The following is a 14,363-nucleotide window of genomic DNA, read 5'->3' as shown; positions in this document are numbered from 1 at the left end:
AAAAATGAGGGTGCTCGTTCTCAATGAAAACACTCTTTGCGGGATCTTCGCTGCTCTTAAGTTATCGCAAACCTCGGGATGGTTTGTAACTTGCAGGGTCCCAGACGTGATCAGAAAAAACAGAACAAAAACATTAAAATTCAAAGATCCGTCTTACAAAAAAAAAGAAAAAATGTTTTTTAAAATTAGAAAAAATCCACTTTGGTTGTGGGTGGGTGGGCTTTTCAAAACTCTCTTTCGAGTTCTGAGCGCGTCGAAACCCCCATTGGGAGGAGCTGGAGGTTTGCAGCTCAAGTCATTGCATTATTACAAAAAGGGTGAAGAAAGAAGAAACAAGAAACAACCACAAAGCATTCACGCAATACAAAATAATCAAATTCATATACAAGCGACTCTCTCCGTCACTCCCTGTGCGCTTCTGTTTACACGTTTATTCGACCACTGTACAGTCCAGTCTATTTCTCTTCAGGAAGTTTCTTATACGACACGCTTGTGCTCTCGCAAGCTGCGAACACAGCTTCATGTATCCGATCTGTGCAAACACGTACGCAGACAAAAAGGCGGCACCTTGAAAAAAAATTAACCTTCTTTTCTCGCCGCCTACGCGTGGAAACTTTAGAGTAACACGAATGAGTGTATATATATATATATATATATATATATATATACAAGAGAAATGAAAAGAGAGCAAAAAGATGAAGTTAAAGGACAAGACGAAAGACAGAGAAAGAATCACAAGAAAACAAGAAAACGATTAATAACGTTATTTCGCCTTTTAGTTGTCGTCGCTTTTATTTTTTTTTCTCAAGAGCCTGATAAGAACAAAGAAGAGATAGAAAGAGGAGAATAACAAAAACTTAAAGAAAAACAAGTCACAAAATAAACACCTCCTCACTCCCCCTCCCCCTTCCTCTAACTGCCTGTAAAGAGAAACAATAATAATAATAATAATAATAATAATAATAATAATAATAATAATAATAATAATATCTACAGTAATGTAACAAGATATCTTTAAAGGGAAAAAGAAAGAGAAATGAAAAACAGTGATTCTCGCTTTATATAACTTTGATAATCTAAACAAGATATGCATTTCTTTTCTTCTTTCTTCCTTCCTTTGTAGTGAAATAAAGTACCACAAATACAAAAACAGTTACTTACTACAAGAAAAAAAAACAACAAAGAAAAAAAAAGTAACAAAAATAAAAAACTCTTCTCTAGCATATTTGGCAACAATTGTTGCGACCAGTTACTTTTTCCTTTATGGGTTTTCTAACTCGAATTCCATCCACATCCGTGGTAGTACCAGCATCAACATTAGCATCACCCGTATTAGCAGCAACTGGATCTGCAGCAAAGGACGAAAACCCACCACTTTGACGATGTTGATATTTCTCCACGGGTGCGAGTTCCTCATTTGCGTATACCGCCCCCTCCGCACTGCTGGGCTGAGGAGACATATCCTCGCCCATCTCTTTTATCTCCTCCGCCAACGGCTCCGATGGACCTCTTCGCGTGCTTCCTCCATTCACCCAACTGCTGGGAATAATAGACGGCACATCGTCTGTTCGCTGCGGTCTCTCATCTGTCGACTCCCCCGCCGTTGGCTTCGCGGTCTGCGGGATTTGCGACGGTGATTGATCCGTCCCGCCTGACTTCTCTGAAGCGGCGACAGCTGGCTTTACAACACTTGCAATCACAGGGGAAGTTTGATTCCCGTTATCCCAACTGGCTACAGGGGGACTAACAACAACAGCAACAGCATTATTATCAATATCATTATTATTATGATTACTTCCCACGACCACAAGTGCACCCGTCCCTGGTAGTGTCATACACTGTTGTAAACTTGTGGCCCGAGTTACTGTGCCACTTGTGTATGGCGATGGTGCGGTGGTTCGCGGTGGTGGAAGGCCGGGGGATGGTTCACCTCTACTGCAGCTTTTCTCTTCTGGGGCAGATGCCTGCGGGGAGTTCCGCAAGCGTAATACACTGTTGTTGTTAATATTGTTATTCTTACTGTTGCGGCGATTGCTATTGCTATTGCTGTTGCCTCGGTGATTGGCCAGGAGTGAGAGCCGTTTCTTTTCGTTAACATCATCATAGTCTAGTCCATCCAATGGTAGTAATAACGGGTGATCCACATTTTCCTTTCCAGTCGTCATGGTGCGAAAGGGATCCATACGTGCACTACGTGGGGTGTAGTAATATGCCTCACTTGCCAGCATGGCCTCTTTAGATAAAGACTGCATCATAATAGTTTCCAACACCTGTAAACGAATAGTCTCTGAGTGTGTGGGGTCCAGCAACTCTACAATGGCCTCCACCTCACTCGAAGATATATCGGTTGAGGCGCATGTCGTCAGTACTGTACGAAATTCACTTCTACTGAGCACGCCAGATCTGTGGACATCAAAGGCACGTTTGTAGCGCTGAACCGCGTCGAACTCTAACGCTTTTGTGGACTCGAGTTGGGCGCAGAGTTGCAGAAACAAAGGGAAGTTCAGACGACTGCCACTGCGTCCAATAACTTCCACCACACCGCGCTGCAGCATCTCTGTAGTGGGATAATACCCCATCTCACGTGCCGCTGCCATAATTAGACACGGCGGTAAATACGCCTCACCATCTGGCGCTAACACACGGAGGGTGTTGAACACATCCGCAGCCGTCTCTCGATTCACAAACTGCAATGCCACGCTACTCATTACCCAATTTATCTCTGTTATATATATATATATATATATATATATATATATATATATGGAGAGAGAGAGATAGAAGTAAAAGAGAAACCAAAACAGAAGGAAAAAAAAATGAAACAGGAATCAGCATTCCGTCGATAGTGAAAATGACATTAGGGTTACAGGAAAAATGGGGAAGAAGGTATGAGGATGAAGGGGGAATGAACGAATGAATGAAGGAAGGAAGGAAGGAAGAAAAGAAAAAAAAACAAGTTGAGCAGCAATAAAACATAAAAAAAAAAACAGTATGAAAAGACAAAAAGAAAAAAAACAAGAACAACCACTGCAACATTAAAAAAGGAGTTATTTAAACCTCCTCTTCAATGCAAACAGAAGATAACTCTTTTTTTTTCTTTACTGTGTTAATCCTTTCCAACAACATCTGAGTGCTGCTCTGTATGTTATGCTGATCTTCCTTTAACTGTGTTCCCCATTTTTCAAGCGACTTCTGTAGAGATTGTAGTGAAGAAAGTGTACTTTCAGATGACCATTGTTCAATCTCCTGCATCGCTGCTAATTCAAAGGCTGCCTCTTCTACAAGCGGAGAAACAAGATGGAAACGACCCATCAGTTTTCTTAACCGACAACATACCTTATCCATTTGCCATATATTCTTTATAAATTCATGTAATTCCGTTAATGTGGTCTCATCATTCCACTCAGGTACTTGAGGCTTGGTTGCTTTAACCACCGCAGGCCAATTTTCTAGTTGTTGAAGAAGTCCTTCTGTACGGAAAATTAACTCCTTCACCGCATCCCGGTTTAAAAATTGTACGGTAGCACCCACAAACTCCTTTGCTTTCATTCGTTCTTCAGTACTCTCATGAAACATCATCCAATCACGTAAAAAACGACATTGTGATTTCATTCTATCAATTTCGTACCATGTACCTGATGATGCTAGAGGTAGTTTATCCAGTAATGGTGCATCTTGCGGGTACACCAAGCGACGAGACTGTCTAGTTGCTAATAAAGTTCTATCTTGTAAAACTTGTTGTGAAATTCCTGTTACGGCGAGTTGCGGGGGTGTATCAATATGAAGTGCATTACGAAGCTGACGCAGTGCCTCTTCTCTATTAATACTAAACTGCAACACAGCATCATTCTTATCCAGTGAAGCATTACTCTGTGGAAATAGAGGTGGTGGTTTGGTTAGTGGTGGAATCTCTGCCTCGTCATGATAGAGAGTGCCATATCCTTCATAAACACAATCATTTGGGATAGTAATACGTTGCGACATAGGACGTTATTCACGAATCTGTCTATTTCAACTTTATTTGAGCAATAGTAATAATAAAAAAAGAATAATAAGAGAGGAAAGGAAATAATTTAAAATAATGATGGGGACTGATTTGAACCCACACAGAAGAGGGAGAGAGAAAGAGAGAAGTTAACGCTTACTTCTTTTACAGCCACCGAAGTTTCTTTTTTTTTTTTTTCTTACACCGCTATCTGAAACCCGACCAAAAAATGAATAAAGACAAGAAATAAAATAATAATAATTAATAATAATAATTATTATTATTATTATTATTATTATTATTATTATTATTATTATTATTATTATTATTATTATTATTATTATTATTATTAATGTTATTGCTAATATGGAAGAACCCTCATTACTACCCTCTTGGTCGAGTCGCATACCACTCCGGTTGACTAGTACTATCCACATCATCTGCCAGTACTAGCACAGATGCATACTCCCGCCCTGTAGCCTCCTTATACATTTGCAGTACATTTTCCATATCCACCATAAAAGGTGGACCCCAATTTCGCTCCTCCGGCAATACCGACACCATACGCTCGTACGCCACACCCGCCGTTGGAGTTAATACTTTCGTCACTGCCTGTACATATGCTTTGCGTAGTTCCGGTGGTATTGCCATCATGGCCGCACGATCATACATAAAATCCACCTTCAGTGTGTTGTAGGCGTCAAAGTAAGGCAATTTGATGATGTCGCCGTGAAAAAGGGTAACGCGGCTTTCACCGAATGTTGCCTCGTGCATAACAACCGTATCGGCAACTCCAGCCACAATGTCCAGTATTTTTGATTCAAATGAGAGATGTTTGAAATTCTTCTCTCTCTCTCTCTGAAGGGTAAGTGCCTGATCGTTTAAGTCTGCACCAACAACGTGTCTTACACCACAGTCCACCATGTATGAAAGCACGGCGGAATCACCGCAAAGAGGAACCAATACGGTCTTTTTTGCAAGAAAACAACGTACAGCTTCGTGTTTTTTTGAAGTATCTTCGTTTGATTCATTTTCTCTCGGTTTTTCTGCGGCCACAAGCCCAGCACCTTGTAAGAATGCATATAAATTACGGGTAAATGGGGCACAGCGCTCTCCCATCTTCCAGCCTGTATTGTTTGTCATCCATGCATTGCTCCAAAACTCACTAACGTTGTGGGAACCCAGACACATAATGTCTTACTTATACGATAAATGTTTAGCTACAGCTCTCTTTTTTTTTTTCTTTCCCTTTTCGTATTTGTAATGTTATGCTTTGTCTCCCGTATAATAGACAGATTGGATCTATATTCCTTCCTTTAAATAATTTTGATTTGTCTCTTTTATTTTTTGTTCCTCTTTTGTTTCACGTGGCCAAAGGTGCGAGAGAATAGTAAGAGAGAATTTCTATCGCAAAGTCACCACATCCAAAACTTTAACCAAGTAACTAAAGAGAAACGACTGTAAATATATAAGACGATAACAGCAAAGCTGCATGATCCGTAAATCCGATTATTGGAATGAAAAAAAATACGATACAAGAAAAAGACTCTTGATATGTACAAAAACACACAGACACACAAAAAAACAAAAAAACAACTACAACAGATTAACAAAAAAACGATAAGGGACGAAACACAAAATATAAACAGTCATCCATTTATGTATCCCTGTTTCTTTTTTTTTTTGGTTTCACTTCTCTCTTCACCACGGTAATTGTATTCTCTATGATATCTATCATTCTTGCTGTCACTTGGTGCCCCCCAGCAATGTTCGCCGTGCACAAAGGAGTTTGAAAATTGCTCCGCGTGCCACTGCGTCAGAACAGAAAATACGAACGAGTTGCCGCTGTGATGTACCTTTTGGTTGTAGAATGCAGTCAAGTGCACCATCTATTCCATTCTCGTTCAGTTCACAGAGCTCTTCTATCACCAGTTCAACGGCAGCAACACCTTCTGGTCTAACAAGGACGAGGTGATGAGGAAAAAGTTTGGCTATCGCTTGATCGCAAACAGAAACGAGTTTAGATCCCGGTTCTAGTTGTGCGTAAACTGAGAGAGGGGCGGAAAATTCCACTACACGAAGAAAAGCCATTTCTTGCGGTGTTAAATTTTCATCATCGTTACTACTATCAACCCCTTTATTACTGGGAGGAAACATGACTCCATGGGGTCTATTATTCATGACTTCAGCCTGTTTTGAACCACCCGATGAGGTGGAAGATATAGCAGGAAAAAATGGTGACTTCTCAGCATCGGCAGGTTCAGGTGATTTATTCACTCTCAATTGTGGACCACCGTAAATCAAATCTCTTTGCCGTTGTTCTCGTTGTTGTTCTACTTCTTCTCGAACTTGTTGGGGTTGTCGCATATACTGTTGGTTTTGTCCTTGTCCCGTTCCATTTCGAGATTGAATAGCTGCCAGTTTTTGTTGTACTTCACTAATTACATAAGGCATACTACCACCGCTACTATCAACACCACCAGATGGTGTTCGTTGCGTCATCTCTGATAATGGCTTTGGTGTATCAACAGAGATCTCACTACGTTGTTGGTGCTGCTGATATTGTGGGGCCGCATTTAATGATGGTGTATGCATTACACTCGCCGGTGTACTTGTGGGGAGAGAAGTTGATTGGGGTATCACAGTAGCATACGCCTGACGCATCTGCGTATAGAAAGAGGAATAACTTTGCAATTGCATGTTAAATACACGTTTTTTTTTTTCCTTTTCTCTCTTTCTCTTTCTCTCTAATCCTTTTTTTTTTTTTTTTGTTTTCCGTTTTTATGTAAAGTCAAAGTGTAAACATAAAAAAAAAGATTAAAGAAGGTAGGTAAATGATGCATCCTCATACCAAAATAGACAAGTATAAAGGAAAACAGACACACACACAAAAAAAGAAAAAAAAACTGATACACACCAATCATTTTTCTCTGTTCCCTCCAATATCACTTTTGCGAATTTCTTTCTTTTTTTTTTGTGATTTTGATTTTTTTTTTTTTTTTTGTACTCCACTTGATGTCAAAACTCACACTTTCGCACATTTCAACATGCAATTAGAGTCGAAGATATAAAGAAGGGGATATGTGGGAAAAGGAGGAATTTAAATAAATGGGTATTGAAACACCATAACTAGTAAAGACTCTAGAGAAGTTCTCTGTGTCTGGCGATATGTTCATCACGCAGTCGAATTGCCTCCTGTAGGAGACTTATCTGTTCTGCCTGTGCCTTCACGGTGTTATCCTTTGTAGTGAGAGCCACTAGCACTCTTTCATTTATGCTTGTCAACTCTGCATTGTGTTTTTGTTCTATGCTCTTCTGTTCCAAAGCGGCGGCATTCTTCGCCGCCTCTAATTCTATGGCTGCTTTTTCAAGTTCATGTTGCATGGCACTAACTTCCTCCACGTGTTTAATTTCAAATTGTCGTAGTTTTCGCTGCCATTCACCATCAAGGACATGTAATTGTGTATTACACTCACTACGAACTTGGTCTTGGATTGCCTTTACACGCTTGTCCGTTATCTCAACAGCTCCTCGCAATCGCATGATCTCTTCTTCTTTTCGACCCACTGCGTCCAGGGCACTCTTTAGTTGTTCTTGCAATAACTCTGCCTCTACCCGAAGTCGTTCATTCTCCCGACTCATTTGTGCATATCTATCACGTAAAACACTATCATTACCGCTTAACTCTGTGAGTGCCTTTACACGTTCTTGCTCTAATCGTTGTGTTGCCTCTGCCACTGCGGCATCTCGTTCGGCCTCACACTTGCGTCGCAACTCCTCCTCCTTAGCTGCCAAGTACTGCACATTGTGTGCTTGTGTTTCCTTCTCTCTGCGGCTAAACTCCCACATGAGTTTCTCCTTAAGATCGGCTATAATTTGATTTGAGTTTGCCGTTATGGATGCTACCTCTTTTCCAACGGCCTCGTGAAATGTCGCCTTCTCAGTAGCAGCCGATTCCTTAAGTGTAAATAGTTCCTTCTGTAAACGTGCTATTTCACGCTGTGCCGTGTTCTTCTGCTCGGTAAAGAAAGCCTCCATATCTTCTCGCTGCTGCTTCCATGAACGGCGTTCCTCATCTAATTGGCGATTCACACGCTCTGTCTCTTCCTGAAGTCGATCGTGGAATACTTTTTGCTCACGTGTCATCATAGTCTCCGCATCCCGTGCTAACTTTGCCTTCACCTCCTCCACGGTGGCCTCTTTAGCCGCAATAATTTCATCTCTTTGTCGAAGTTCATTTTCAAACTCCTCTCGCATTCGCGCCTTCTCTGATTTATGTCTATTCAGAAGCAAAACGATATCCGGTTCAAGTGATTGTAGTGTACTCTCTTTAATACGTTTGGCCTCTGCAATCTTCCATTTCTCACGAGCCGCCTTTTCCTGTGTTTGCCATCTGGTTTTTAGTTGAGCAATAGCAGCCGCATTGGCAGACTCTAACTTTGCTGTTTCTTCTTCTCGTCGTGACATTTCCTGTCGGAGTTGTGTAGTGAGGGATTCCACGGCTTTTGTCAGTTGTGACTTCTCCCGCTGTAATTCCTGTATGCTCTGTTTCTGCTGTTTCTCAGTTTCTTTAAATGCATGCCGTAATGACTCCAACTCTTCCTGTGCGACCGCCTGCACCTTCTCTACCCGTTCTGTTTCTCGCTGCCGAGCTGTACTTAATCGCGACTTTAACTCTTCATTCTCTGCCCGCAGTTCTTCATTGTTAAAACGCAGTGCCTCAATCTTTGCCTTAATACCGTGATAGACACTCAACTGCGGTTCCATACTTCCACCAATCACATAGGATGCGAGACACGAGGTGGAGGCACTACTGCACTGCGGTGCAGAGACCGGCACTGGCGGTGGTCTATTATTACTATTATTATTATTATTATTATTATTATTATTATTATTATTATTATTATTATTATTATTATTATTATTATTATTATAACTATAATGATAATGACCACTATTACTATTTTCACAACCCACAGTGGTGTCGTGGGCGATCATGTTGTGGGCAAATGTGAGTGTTTGATGATCCGCTTCCTGTCTGGCAGCTACAGCGGCATCAAGATAAGAGAGAATGTTCGCCACCTTCGCATCATTGAGCTCCCGGAAGTCAGAACACACACTACTCGCAGGCCCAGGTCTTGTGTGCATGGGCACTTCCATTATTAATATTATTATTATTTTTTTTTTTCACACAAACTCACAAACAGAGACCACTCAACGTTAACGGTGTGTGTTTGTGTAAATGGAGGGGATGGGAGAAATCACACCCACCCCGTGTTCAAGTCTGCAGTCTCTTTCTATAACCTTGTGTGAACTCATACATACACATTTAAATAAATAAATAAATAAAAAGGTATATGAGTATAGAGAAGAAAGAAAGAAAAGAGAAACCTAGAGAGGGTAGAGACAGTATGTGAATGATCATTTCTCTTACAGAGGCGATTAATTAATCAAGTTTTAAAAATAAAAGAGAAAAATAATACATATTGGATGTCGTAATCATTATTATGAATGTTAAGAGTTTATTTCTTTATTTCAATACCTCCAACATTCATCAAAGAAGAAATACAACCAACATGTCTTAAAGTGGGACGTCCATGAGGACAATTCCATGGCTGCTCAAGTCCGCTTAATCGACTCACAATAGAGCGCATTGTCTTGTCAGAAAGTACAGTTCCTATCATGATACTAGACCTACAGGCTTTTGTAGCCATAGAGTGCCATACACATCGCATTGGTTTCGTAATAGTGCCATAATGCGCCAATTGTTGAACCAACTCCATAACATCATGTGGACCCACCACCTCGTATGGAAGTACAGGAACTGCAGATACTAACAGTTTGTTAGCCTCTTCACCGCGTTTAACAATAAAACCATGTTTTCGTAATTCTTCACAGTGTTGTACTGCCAAATCTACATCTTGTGGATCCATCGGTACAGGTACACAAGTTACGAGAGGTTGTGGTTTTGCAACATATTGTTTCATAAGAGTTTCATAGTTGAACTTCTCATCCGCGGCATGTTGATCAATCACGAATAAATCATCATTAAGTGATGCTAGAATAAAGCCATGATTAAACTGACCATGTAAAATCATATTCTTAAAAGAACTTTTTTCTAAATGCATCGCAAGTTCCTTCTCCGTCTGTTCAGTTAGACCACCAAAAGTACGTTTATCTTTTTCTCCATGTGGTAAATCAAAAGACGTTGATATAGAATCGATATGTATAAGAGGTTGCAATGCCAACTCAGCAAAAGAAGGAAATCGCATGCCTGTTCGAAGACCTGTAGGACGTGGTTGATTTGCCTCATCCGTTAACACAACTGGCGATCGATTTTTATCTTCATCCTTCGATACACAAGATGAAGGGAAGTCTGATGAACCTTCAAGTCTTTCACGTTTCCTTCTATGAAGTGAAGAAACATCTTCACTATTTAATTCTCCACTCAGTGAAGAACATTGTGATGATGATGATGATGATGCAGGAGGACTCGAACTGTTAGAAGAGCACCTACTACTTCTACTACCAGAAGAACCACCATCATCATCATCATCATCCTCTCTATTATTATTATTATTATTATTATTATTATTATTATTATTATTATTATTATTATTATTATTATTATTATTATTATTATTATTATTATTATTATTATTATTATTATTACTGTTTTGACTCTCAGTACTGCCTTGATCACTGTTTCTTTTGTTTGAAGAATCCATTTCCTTTGTAAAACTTTGATAAAGAGAGGAACACATATCGGACATCCCTACTGAACCTGAAGTATCCGTCTCAAAAGAAGAAGGCGCAGGTGTTGTTTCGACGCGTCGATATGTGAATTGTGTAAGAGATGTGGCAGAAACAGGAATACGAGTGAGTTGTGTATTTCGTGTAGCTCTCCAGTCGGCTTGTTGTGTTTGTTCAATACGCACATGTCTTTCTACGTTAATACTCTCACTAGATGCTCGAAAAGTCAGTATTGCCTGTGATCGTACTTCCTCTGCGTGTTTTTCTTCTTCCATAAAGAAAACTTTACGTTTGTTAGGTGCCAAATTCACATCATATGGAACACTATCAACGCACACAAGATGAAGAAAAAAAACTGGATATACACGTTGTGCAGCATTTGGTTGACATTCTGCAAAAGCATCACCAATAGCCTTTGATATCAATGGAAGATCAACAAGTCTTCCATCTAGTGCTAGAACTTGCATATCTGATGAAAGTCGTCCGGCGTTAGATTTTGAAATAAATCCAGTAATAGTACCAAAAGAACAATTCCACTCTACACGTGTCATACCAGAGAGATAACGTCCACCATAAGCTTCTGCAAGAGCTCGTTGCATATCATTTGTACCTGTCAAAGAAACTAATGTTGTTGGTGCACTTTGCAGAGTCGCGTGGTGAGTTATCAATAGGCGTACTTGAGGATGAGAAATGGCATATTGTTTCATAAGAGATGTAGCGGCAAGAAGTTGTTTCTTCCTATTTTTACTAAATTCACCATGACGTACAGGTAAGGCAGCAAATAGTTTTTCTACCACTACTGTAGTACCAGGTTGTTGGCGTTCTCGTGTCACTTGAACACTTGTGTGATGCGTCTTAATATCATAGGCGATCGATATTGTTGCAGGTTGACTATCTAGAGTCATTGTATGAATATTGACTTCACTTAAGTTAGCCAGACAATGTAATGCTTCTCCTCTAAAACCAAGTGAGCCTCGTATTTGGGCCACCGCCGTATTTTCTTCTGCTTTGTACTTTGTAGTTGCTCGACATGCCAAAAGTGGAACAGAAACGCCATCTTTTACAGTTCCTTCACTGTTTAATAGATCACCAATCGCGATTCCACTACCGTCATCATCTACAACAATTTTATCAAGACCGTGATTTTCAATTCGAATTGTAACTGTACGAGCCCCAGCATCTAAACTATTCTCCACTAACTCCTTTAGAACACTTGAAAGATCTGTAATTACTTGTCCTGCACTTAACTTCCGTGAACTTGCTGCATCTAAACGCGTTATCATTTACCTCCAAAATAAATCTTATCTTGCCTTTTCTTTTTCTTTTTCTTTTTGGTTGGTGTGTAGAAGGAGGGGGAGTGGGGAGTTATTGCCCCCTTTTCTTCTAGTTATACCAACGCAAACTCCAAAATGAGAGTTATCTGCAATCCCTTTCACATACAGAGCTGCAGAAAGATAAGAATGCTAAAAATAAATAAGCCTTGTTTGTTTGTTTAATTGTTTTGTTTTATATTATTATTTTAAAGAAAAAAAAAGATAGAAAAATCAGGGTAGAATACACATTTATATATACAGCAAGAAAAGGGGAAACACAAAAAGAGATGCGATGATGCAACCCCCACAAAAAGAAAGGGCTGCAAAAAAAAAAAAAAAAAACAGTAAAAGAAAAGATAAAAACGGAAAAAAAAACAAAAACAAAGCAGTTGAAAAGTGTTTCACGGCGAGAGTTTCCTGAGAAAAAAAAAGACAAGACCTTCTTTTTGTCATCTTTTCTTTTCATTTTTGCTTCCTTTTTCAGTATTGCTCTCTCTCTCTCTCTCTGTCTCGCTCTAGTCCATCTGCTGCATGGCCTTCTCGGCGGCGGTCACCTTACCCTTGCCCTTATCGCTCTTTGTGCTGCGGTCCTTGCGCTCAAGGATGGCCTTGCGGTTGTGGTTCAGCTTCAGCTTTGTGATCTCCACGTTGGATGGGTGCACGCCAACTGGCACCGTCGTCCCGTTTGCCTTTTCGCGGTTCACCTTATCAATGTGAATGGCCCACTTGAGGCGGTAGCAGGCGGTGACTTTGCCCTCGCGGCCCTTGTACGCCCCACGCTTCACACGCACCTCGTCGTCCTTTCGAACGGGCATCGCCCGCACGTTGTACTTGGCGCGGAGTTCCTTCGAGAGTGGGGCACTCATGAGAATGCGGCGCACGTGGCTGGGCGCCTGGAAGTGGGCGCGGCGGGCCTTTCGGCGGCTTCCACACTTGATGCTGGCCATAATCCACCTAGAAACACTCTTAGATAAGTAGATAGGTAGGAAAGAAAAGAAAGAAAAATAAATATAGTATACATGAATAATAAATAGTGAATCAGGGAGTATGATGTACTCCAGTCGTATATGATATTAGTAATACACATACATGTATACTCAGAGAGAGAGAGAGAGAGAGGTATGTACATATAGAGAAAAAGATATAAATATAAATATATAGTTCATACAAAGAAATAAACACGGGTAATGGGTAGCATACACTTGTATACACCCCAATTTGTACGATAAATAATAGAAAAAAAGGAAGAAAAAGAGAAAAAGAGAGAAATAGGTGTTGAGGTTTAAAACTCTAGAGTGTACCTTTTCTTTTTTTTTTTACCTTTTTACTATTATAACTGGGAATTCTAATAAAGACAGAAAGCTAATACAGGGCTCGGGAGCGATTACCTGGTGTACTGTATTGACTACCACTATAAAGACTGTCGCTATATTGGTTTCCCCGTCGGTAAAAATCATCAGGAGTGGCAACATCTGCAGAATAACTTCCAACCCCATTTTGATTATCATTTCTACCACCATTGTAGGTGTATACACCTACACGTCCAAGGTTATTACCGTAATAGGAAGGGTTCATTTGCCCTTGTTGACGTGATTCACCCCCAGCGTAGGTGACGGCACCTGCAAACTGTGGTTGAGCTCCTACCATTGGTGCATGAACCTTAATAAGTTTGATCATAATGAATATCCATACACGGAAAGCAGAGTAGACAATAGAGATACACGTAACAACAAATGAAAAACCCTGCATTACATTTGCGAATTGTACAATCCAGCATATTTTTACTTCGATAACAAAAAGTGGTATATCAGAGAACAGTAAGTTCACTACTATACCATAAATTCGACGCCTCTTTGATACCTCTTCTGGTTCAGGAAATCTCCAAGCCCACATGTAAAATACGGAGGCCACAAACAAGTAAAAGACAGCTGCTACTATACTCATTGCCAGATATGCATTTACAAGTGGCTTTCCTATCAGTGTCTCTTGATAAGTTACCCATGCACAATAGTTAACAATACAAAATAGTGGATGAATAAAATGAATGAAAAATGTCAAGAAAGTGATGAAACGGCTTGTGCCTCCCATCCATTCAATGATGTTACAGTTACCCATCTCCTTCCCGGTGCCTTTGTTGTTGTTGTTGTTGTTGTTGTTGTTGTTTTAACGATATTGGTTTTATTTTTCTCTAATTCTTTTTTATTTACTTTGTCTTTTCTCTACCCTGGAGAAGGGAATGAAGGTGAGAGTTGGTGTTACTCACTAAAAAACAGATTCTGAATCTGTCGCTATGGTGCATACCCAGTGAAAAA

The 14,363-nt window shown here is 40.2% G+C and overlaps 8 protein-coding genes across 8 annotated transcripts; all 8 read right to left on the bottom strand.

The window, feature by feature from the left end:
- Positions 1 to 1,217: 1,217 nt before the first annotated feature.
- LSM04_002462 (uncharacterized protein) lies at positions 1,218 to 2,708 on the bottom strand (the record flags this gene model as incomplete). Its single annotated transcript, XM_067335178.1, has 1 exon — positions 1,218 to 2,708. The coding sequence occupies one exon, from the start codon at positions 2,706 to 2,708 to the stop codon at positions 1,218 to 1,220; it is 1,491 nt and encodes a 496-aa protein (XP_067195055.1).
- Positions 2,709 to 3,051: 343 nt separating this feature from the next.
- LSM04_008937 (uncharacterized protein) lies at positions 3,052 to 3,984 on the bottom strand (the record flags this gene model as incomplete). The annotated part of the gene is made up of 1 exon (XM_067335177.1): positions 3,052 to 3,984. The coding sequence occupies one exon, from the start codon at positions 3,982 to 3,984 to the stop codon at positions 3,052 to 3,054; it is 933 nt and encodes a 310-aa protein (XP_067195451.1).
- A 385-nt stretch (positions 3,985 to 4,369) lies between these two features.
- LSM04_006880 (TPMT family) lies at positions 4,370 to 5,176 on the bottom strand (the record flags this gene model as incomplete). The annotated part of the gene is made up of 1 exon (XM_067335175.1): positions 4,370 to 5,176. The coding sequence occupies one exon, from the start codon at positions 5,174 to 5,176 to the stop codon at positions 4,370 to 4,372; it is 807 nt and encodes a 268-aa protein (XP_067195319.1).
- Positions 5,177 to 5,731: 555 nt separating this feature from the next.
- LSM04_002843 (uncharacterized protein) lies at positions 5,732 to 6,685 on the bottom strand (the record flags this gene model as incomplete). The annotated part of the gene is made up of 1 exon (XM_067335174.1): positions 5,732 to 6,685. The coding sequence occupies one exon, from the start codon at positions 6,683 to 6,685 to the stop codon at positions 5,732 to 5,734; it is 954 nt and encodes a 317-aa protein (XP_067195076.1).
- A 441-nt stretch (positions 6,686 to 7,126) lies between these two features.
- Positions 7,127 to 9,145, bottom strand: LSM04_009250 (uncharacterized protein; the record flags this gene model as incomplete). The annotated part of the gene is made up of 1 exon (XM_067335173.1): positions 7,127 to 9,145. One exon carries the CDS (start codon positions 9,143 to 9,145, stop codon positions 7,127 to 7,129), a length of 2,019 nt encoding a protein of 672 aa, XP_067195468.1.
- A 362-nt stretch (positions 9,146 to 9,507) lies between these two features.
- LSM04_009117 (MutL) lies at positions 9,508 to 12,021 on the bottom strand (the record flags this gene model as incomplete). The annotated part of the gene is made up of 1 exon (XM_067335172.1): positions 9,508 to 12,021. The coding sequence occupies one exon, from the start codon at positions 12,019 to 12,021 to the stop codon at positions 9,508 to 9,510; it is 2,514 nt and encodes an 837-aa protein (XP_067195462.1).
- Positions 12,022 to 12,566: 545 nt separating this feature from the next.
- LSM04_001200 (Ribosomal protein L26/L24) lies at positions 12,567 to 12,998 on the bottom strand (the record flags this gene model as incomplete). The annotated part of the gene is made up of 1 exon (XM_067335171.1): positions 12,567 to 12,998. One exon carries the CDS (start codon positions 12,996 to 12,998, stop codon positions 12,567 to 12,569), a length of 432 nt encoding a protein of 143 aa, XP_067194977.1.
- A 415-nt stretch (positions 12,999 to 13,413) lies between these two features.
- Positions 13,414 to 14,166, bottom strand: LSM04_005698 (uncharacterized protein; the record flags this gene model as incomplete). Its single annotated transcript, XM_067335170.1, has 1 exon — positions 13,414 to 14,166. One exon carries the CDS (start codon positions 14,164 to 14,166, stop codon positions 13,414 to 13,416), a length of 753 nt encoding a protein of 250 aa, XP_067195237.1.
- Between the last annotated feature and the right edge of the window lie 197 nt (positions 14,167 to 14,363).

The sequence above is a fragment of the Trypanosoma melophagium genome, assembly GCF_022059095.1.
Source record: "Trypanosoma melophagium isolate St. Kilda chromosome Unknown ctg1segment0, whole genome shotgun sequence".
NCBI lineage: Eukaryota > Euglenozoa > Kinetoplastea > Trypanosomatida > Trypanosomatidae > Trypanosoma > Trypanosoma melophagium.
Note: the sequence above shows the minus strand (reverse complement) of the source record. Positions and strands in the feature narration are given on the sequence as shown.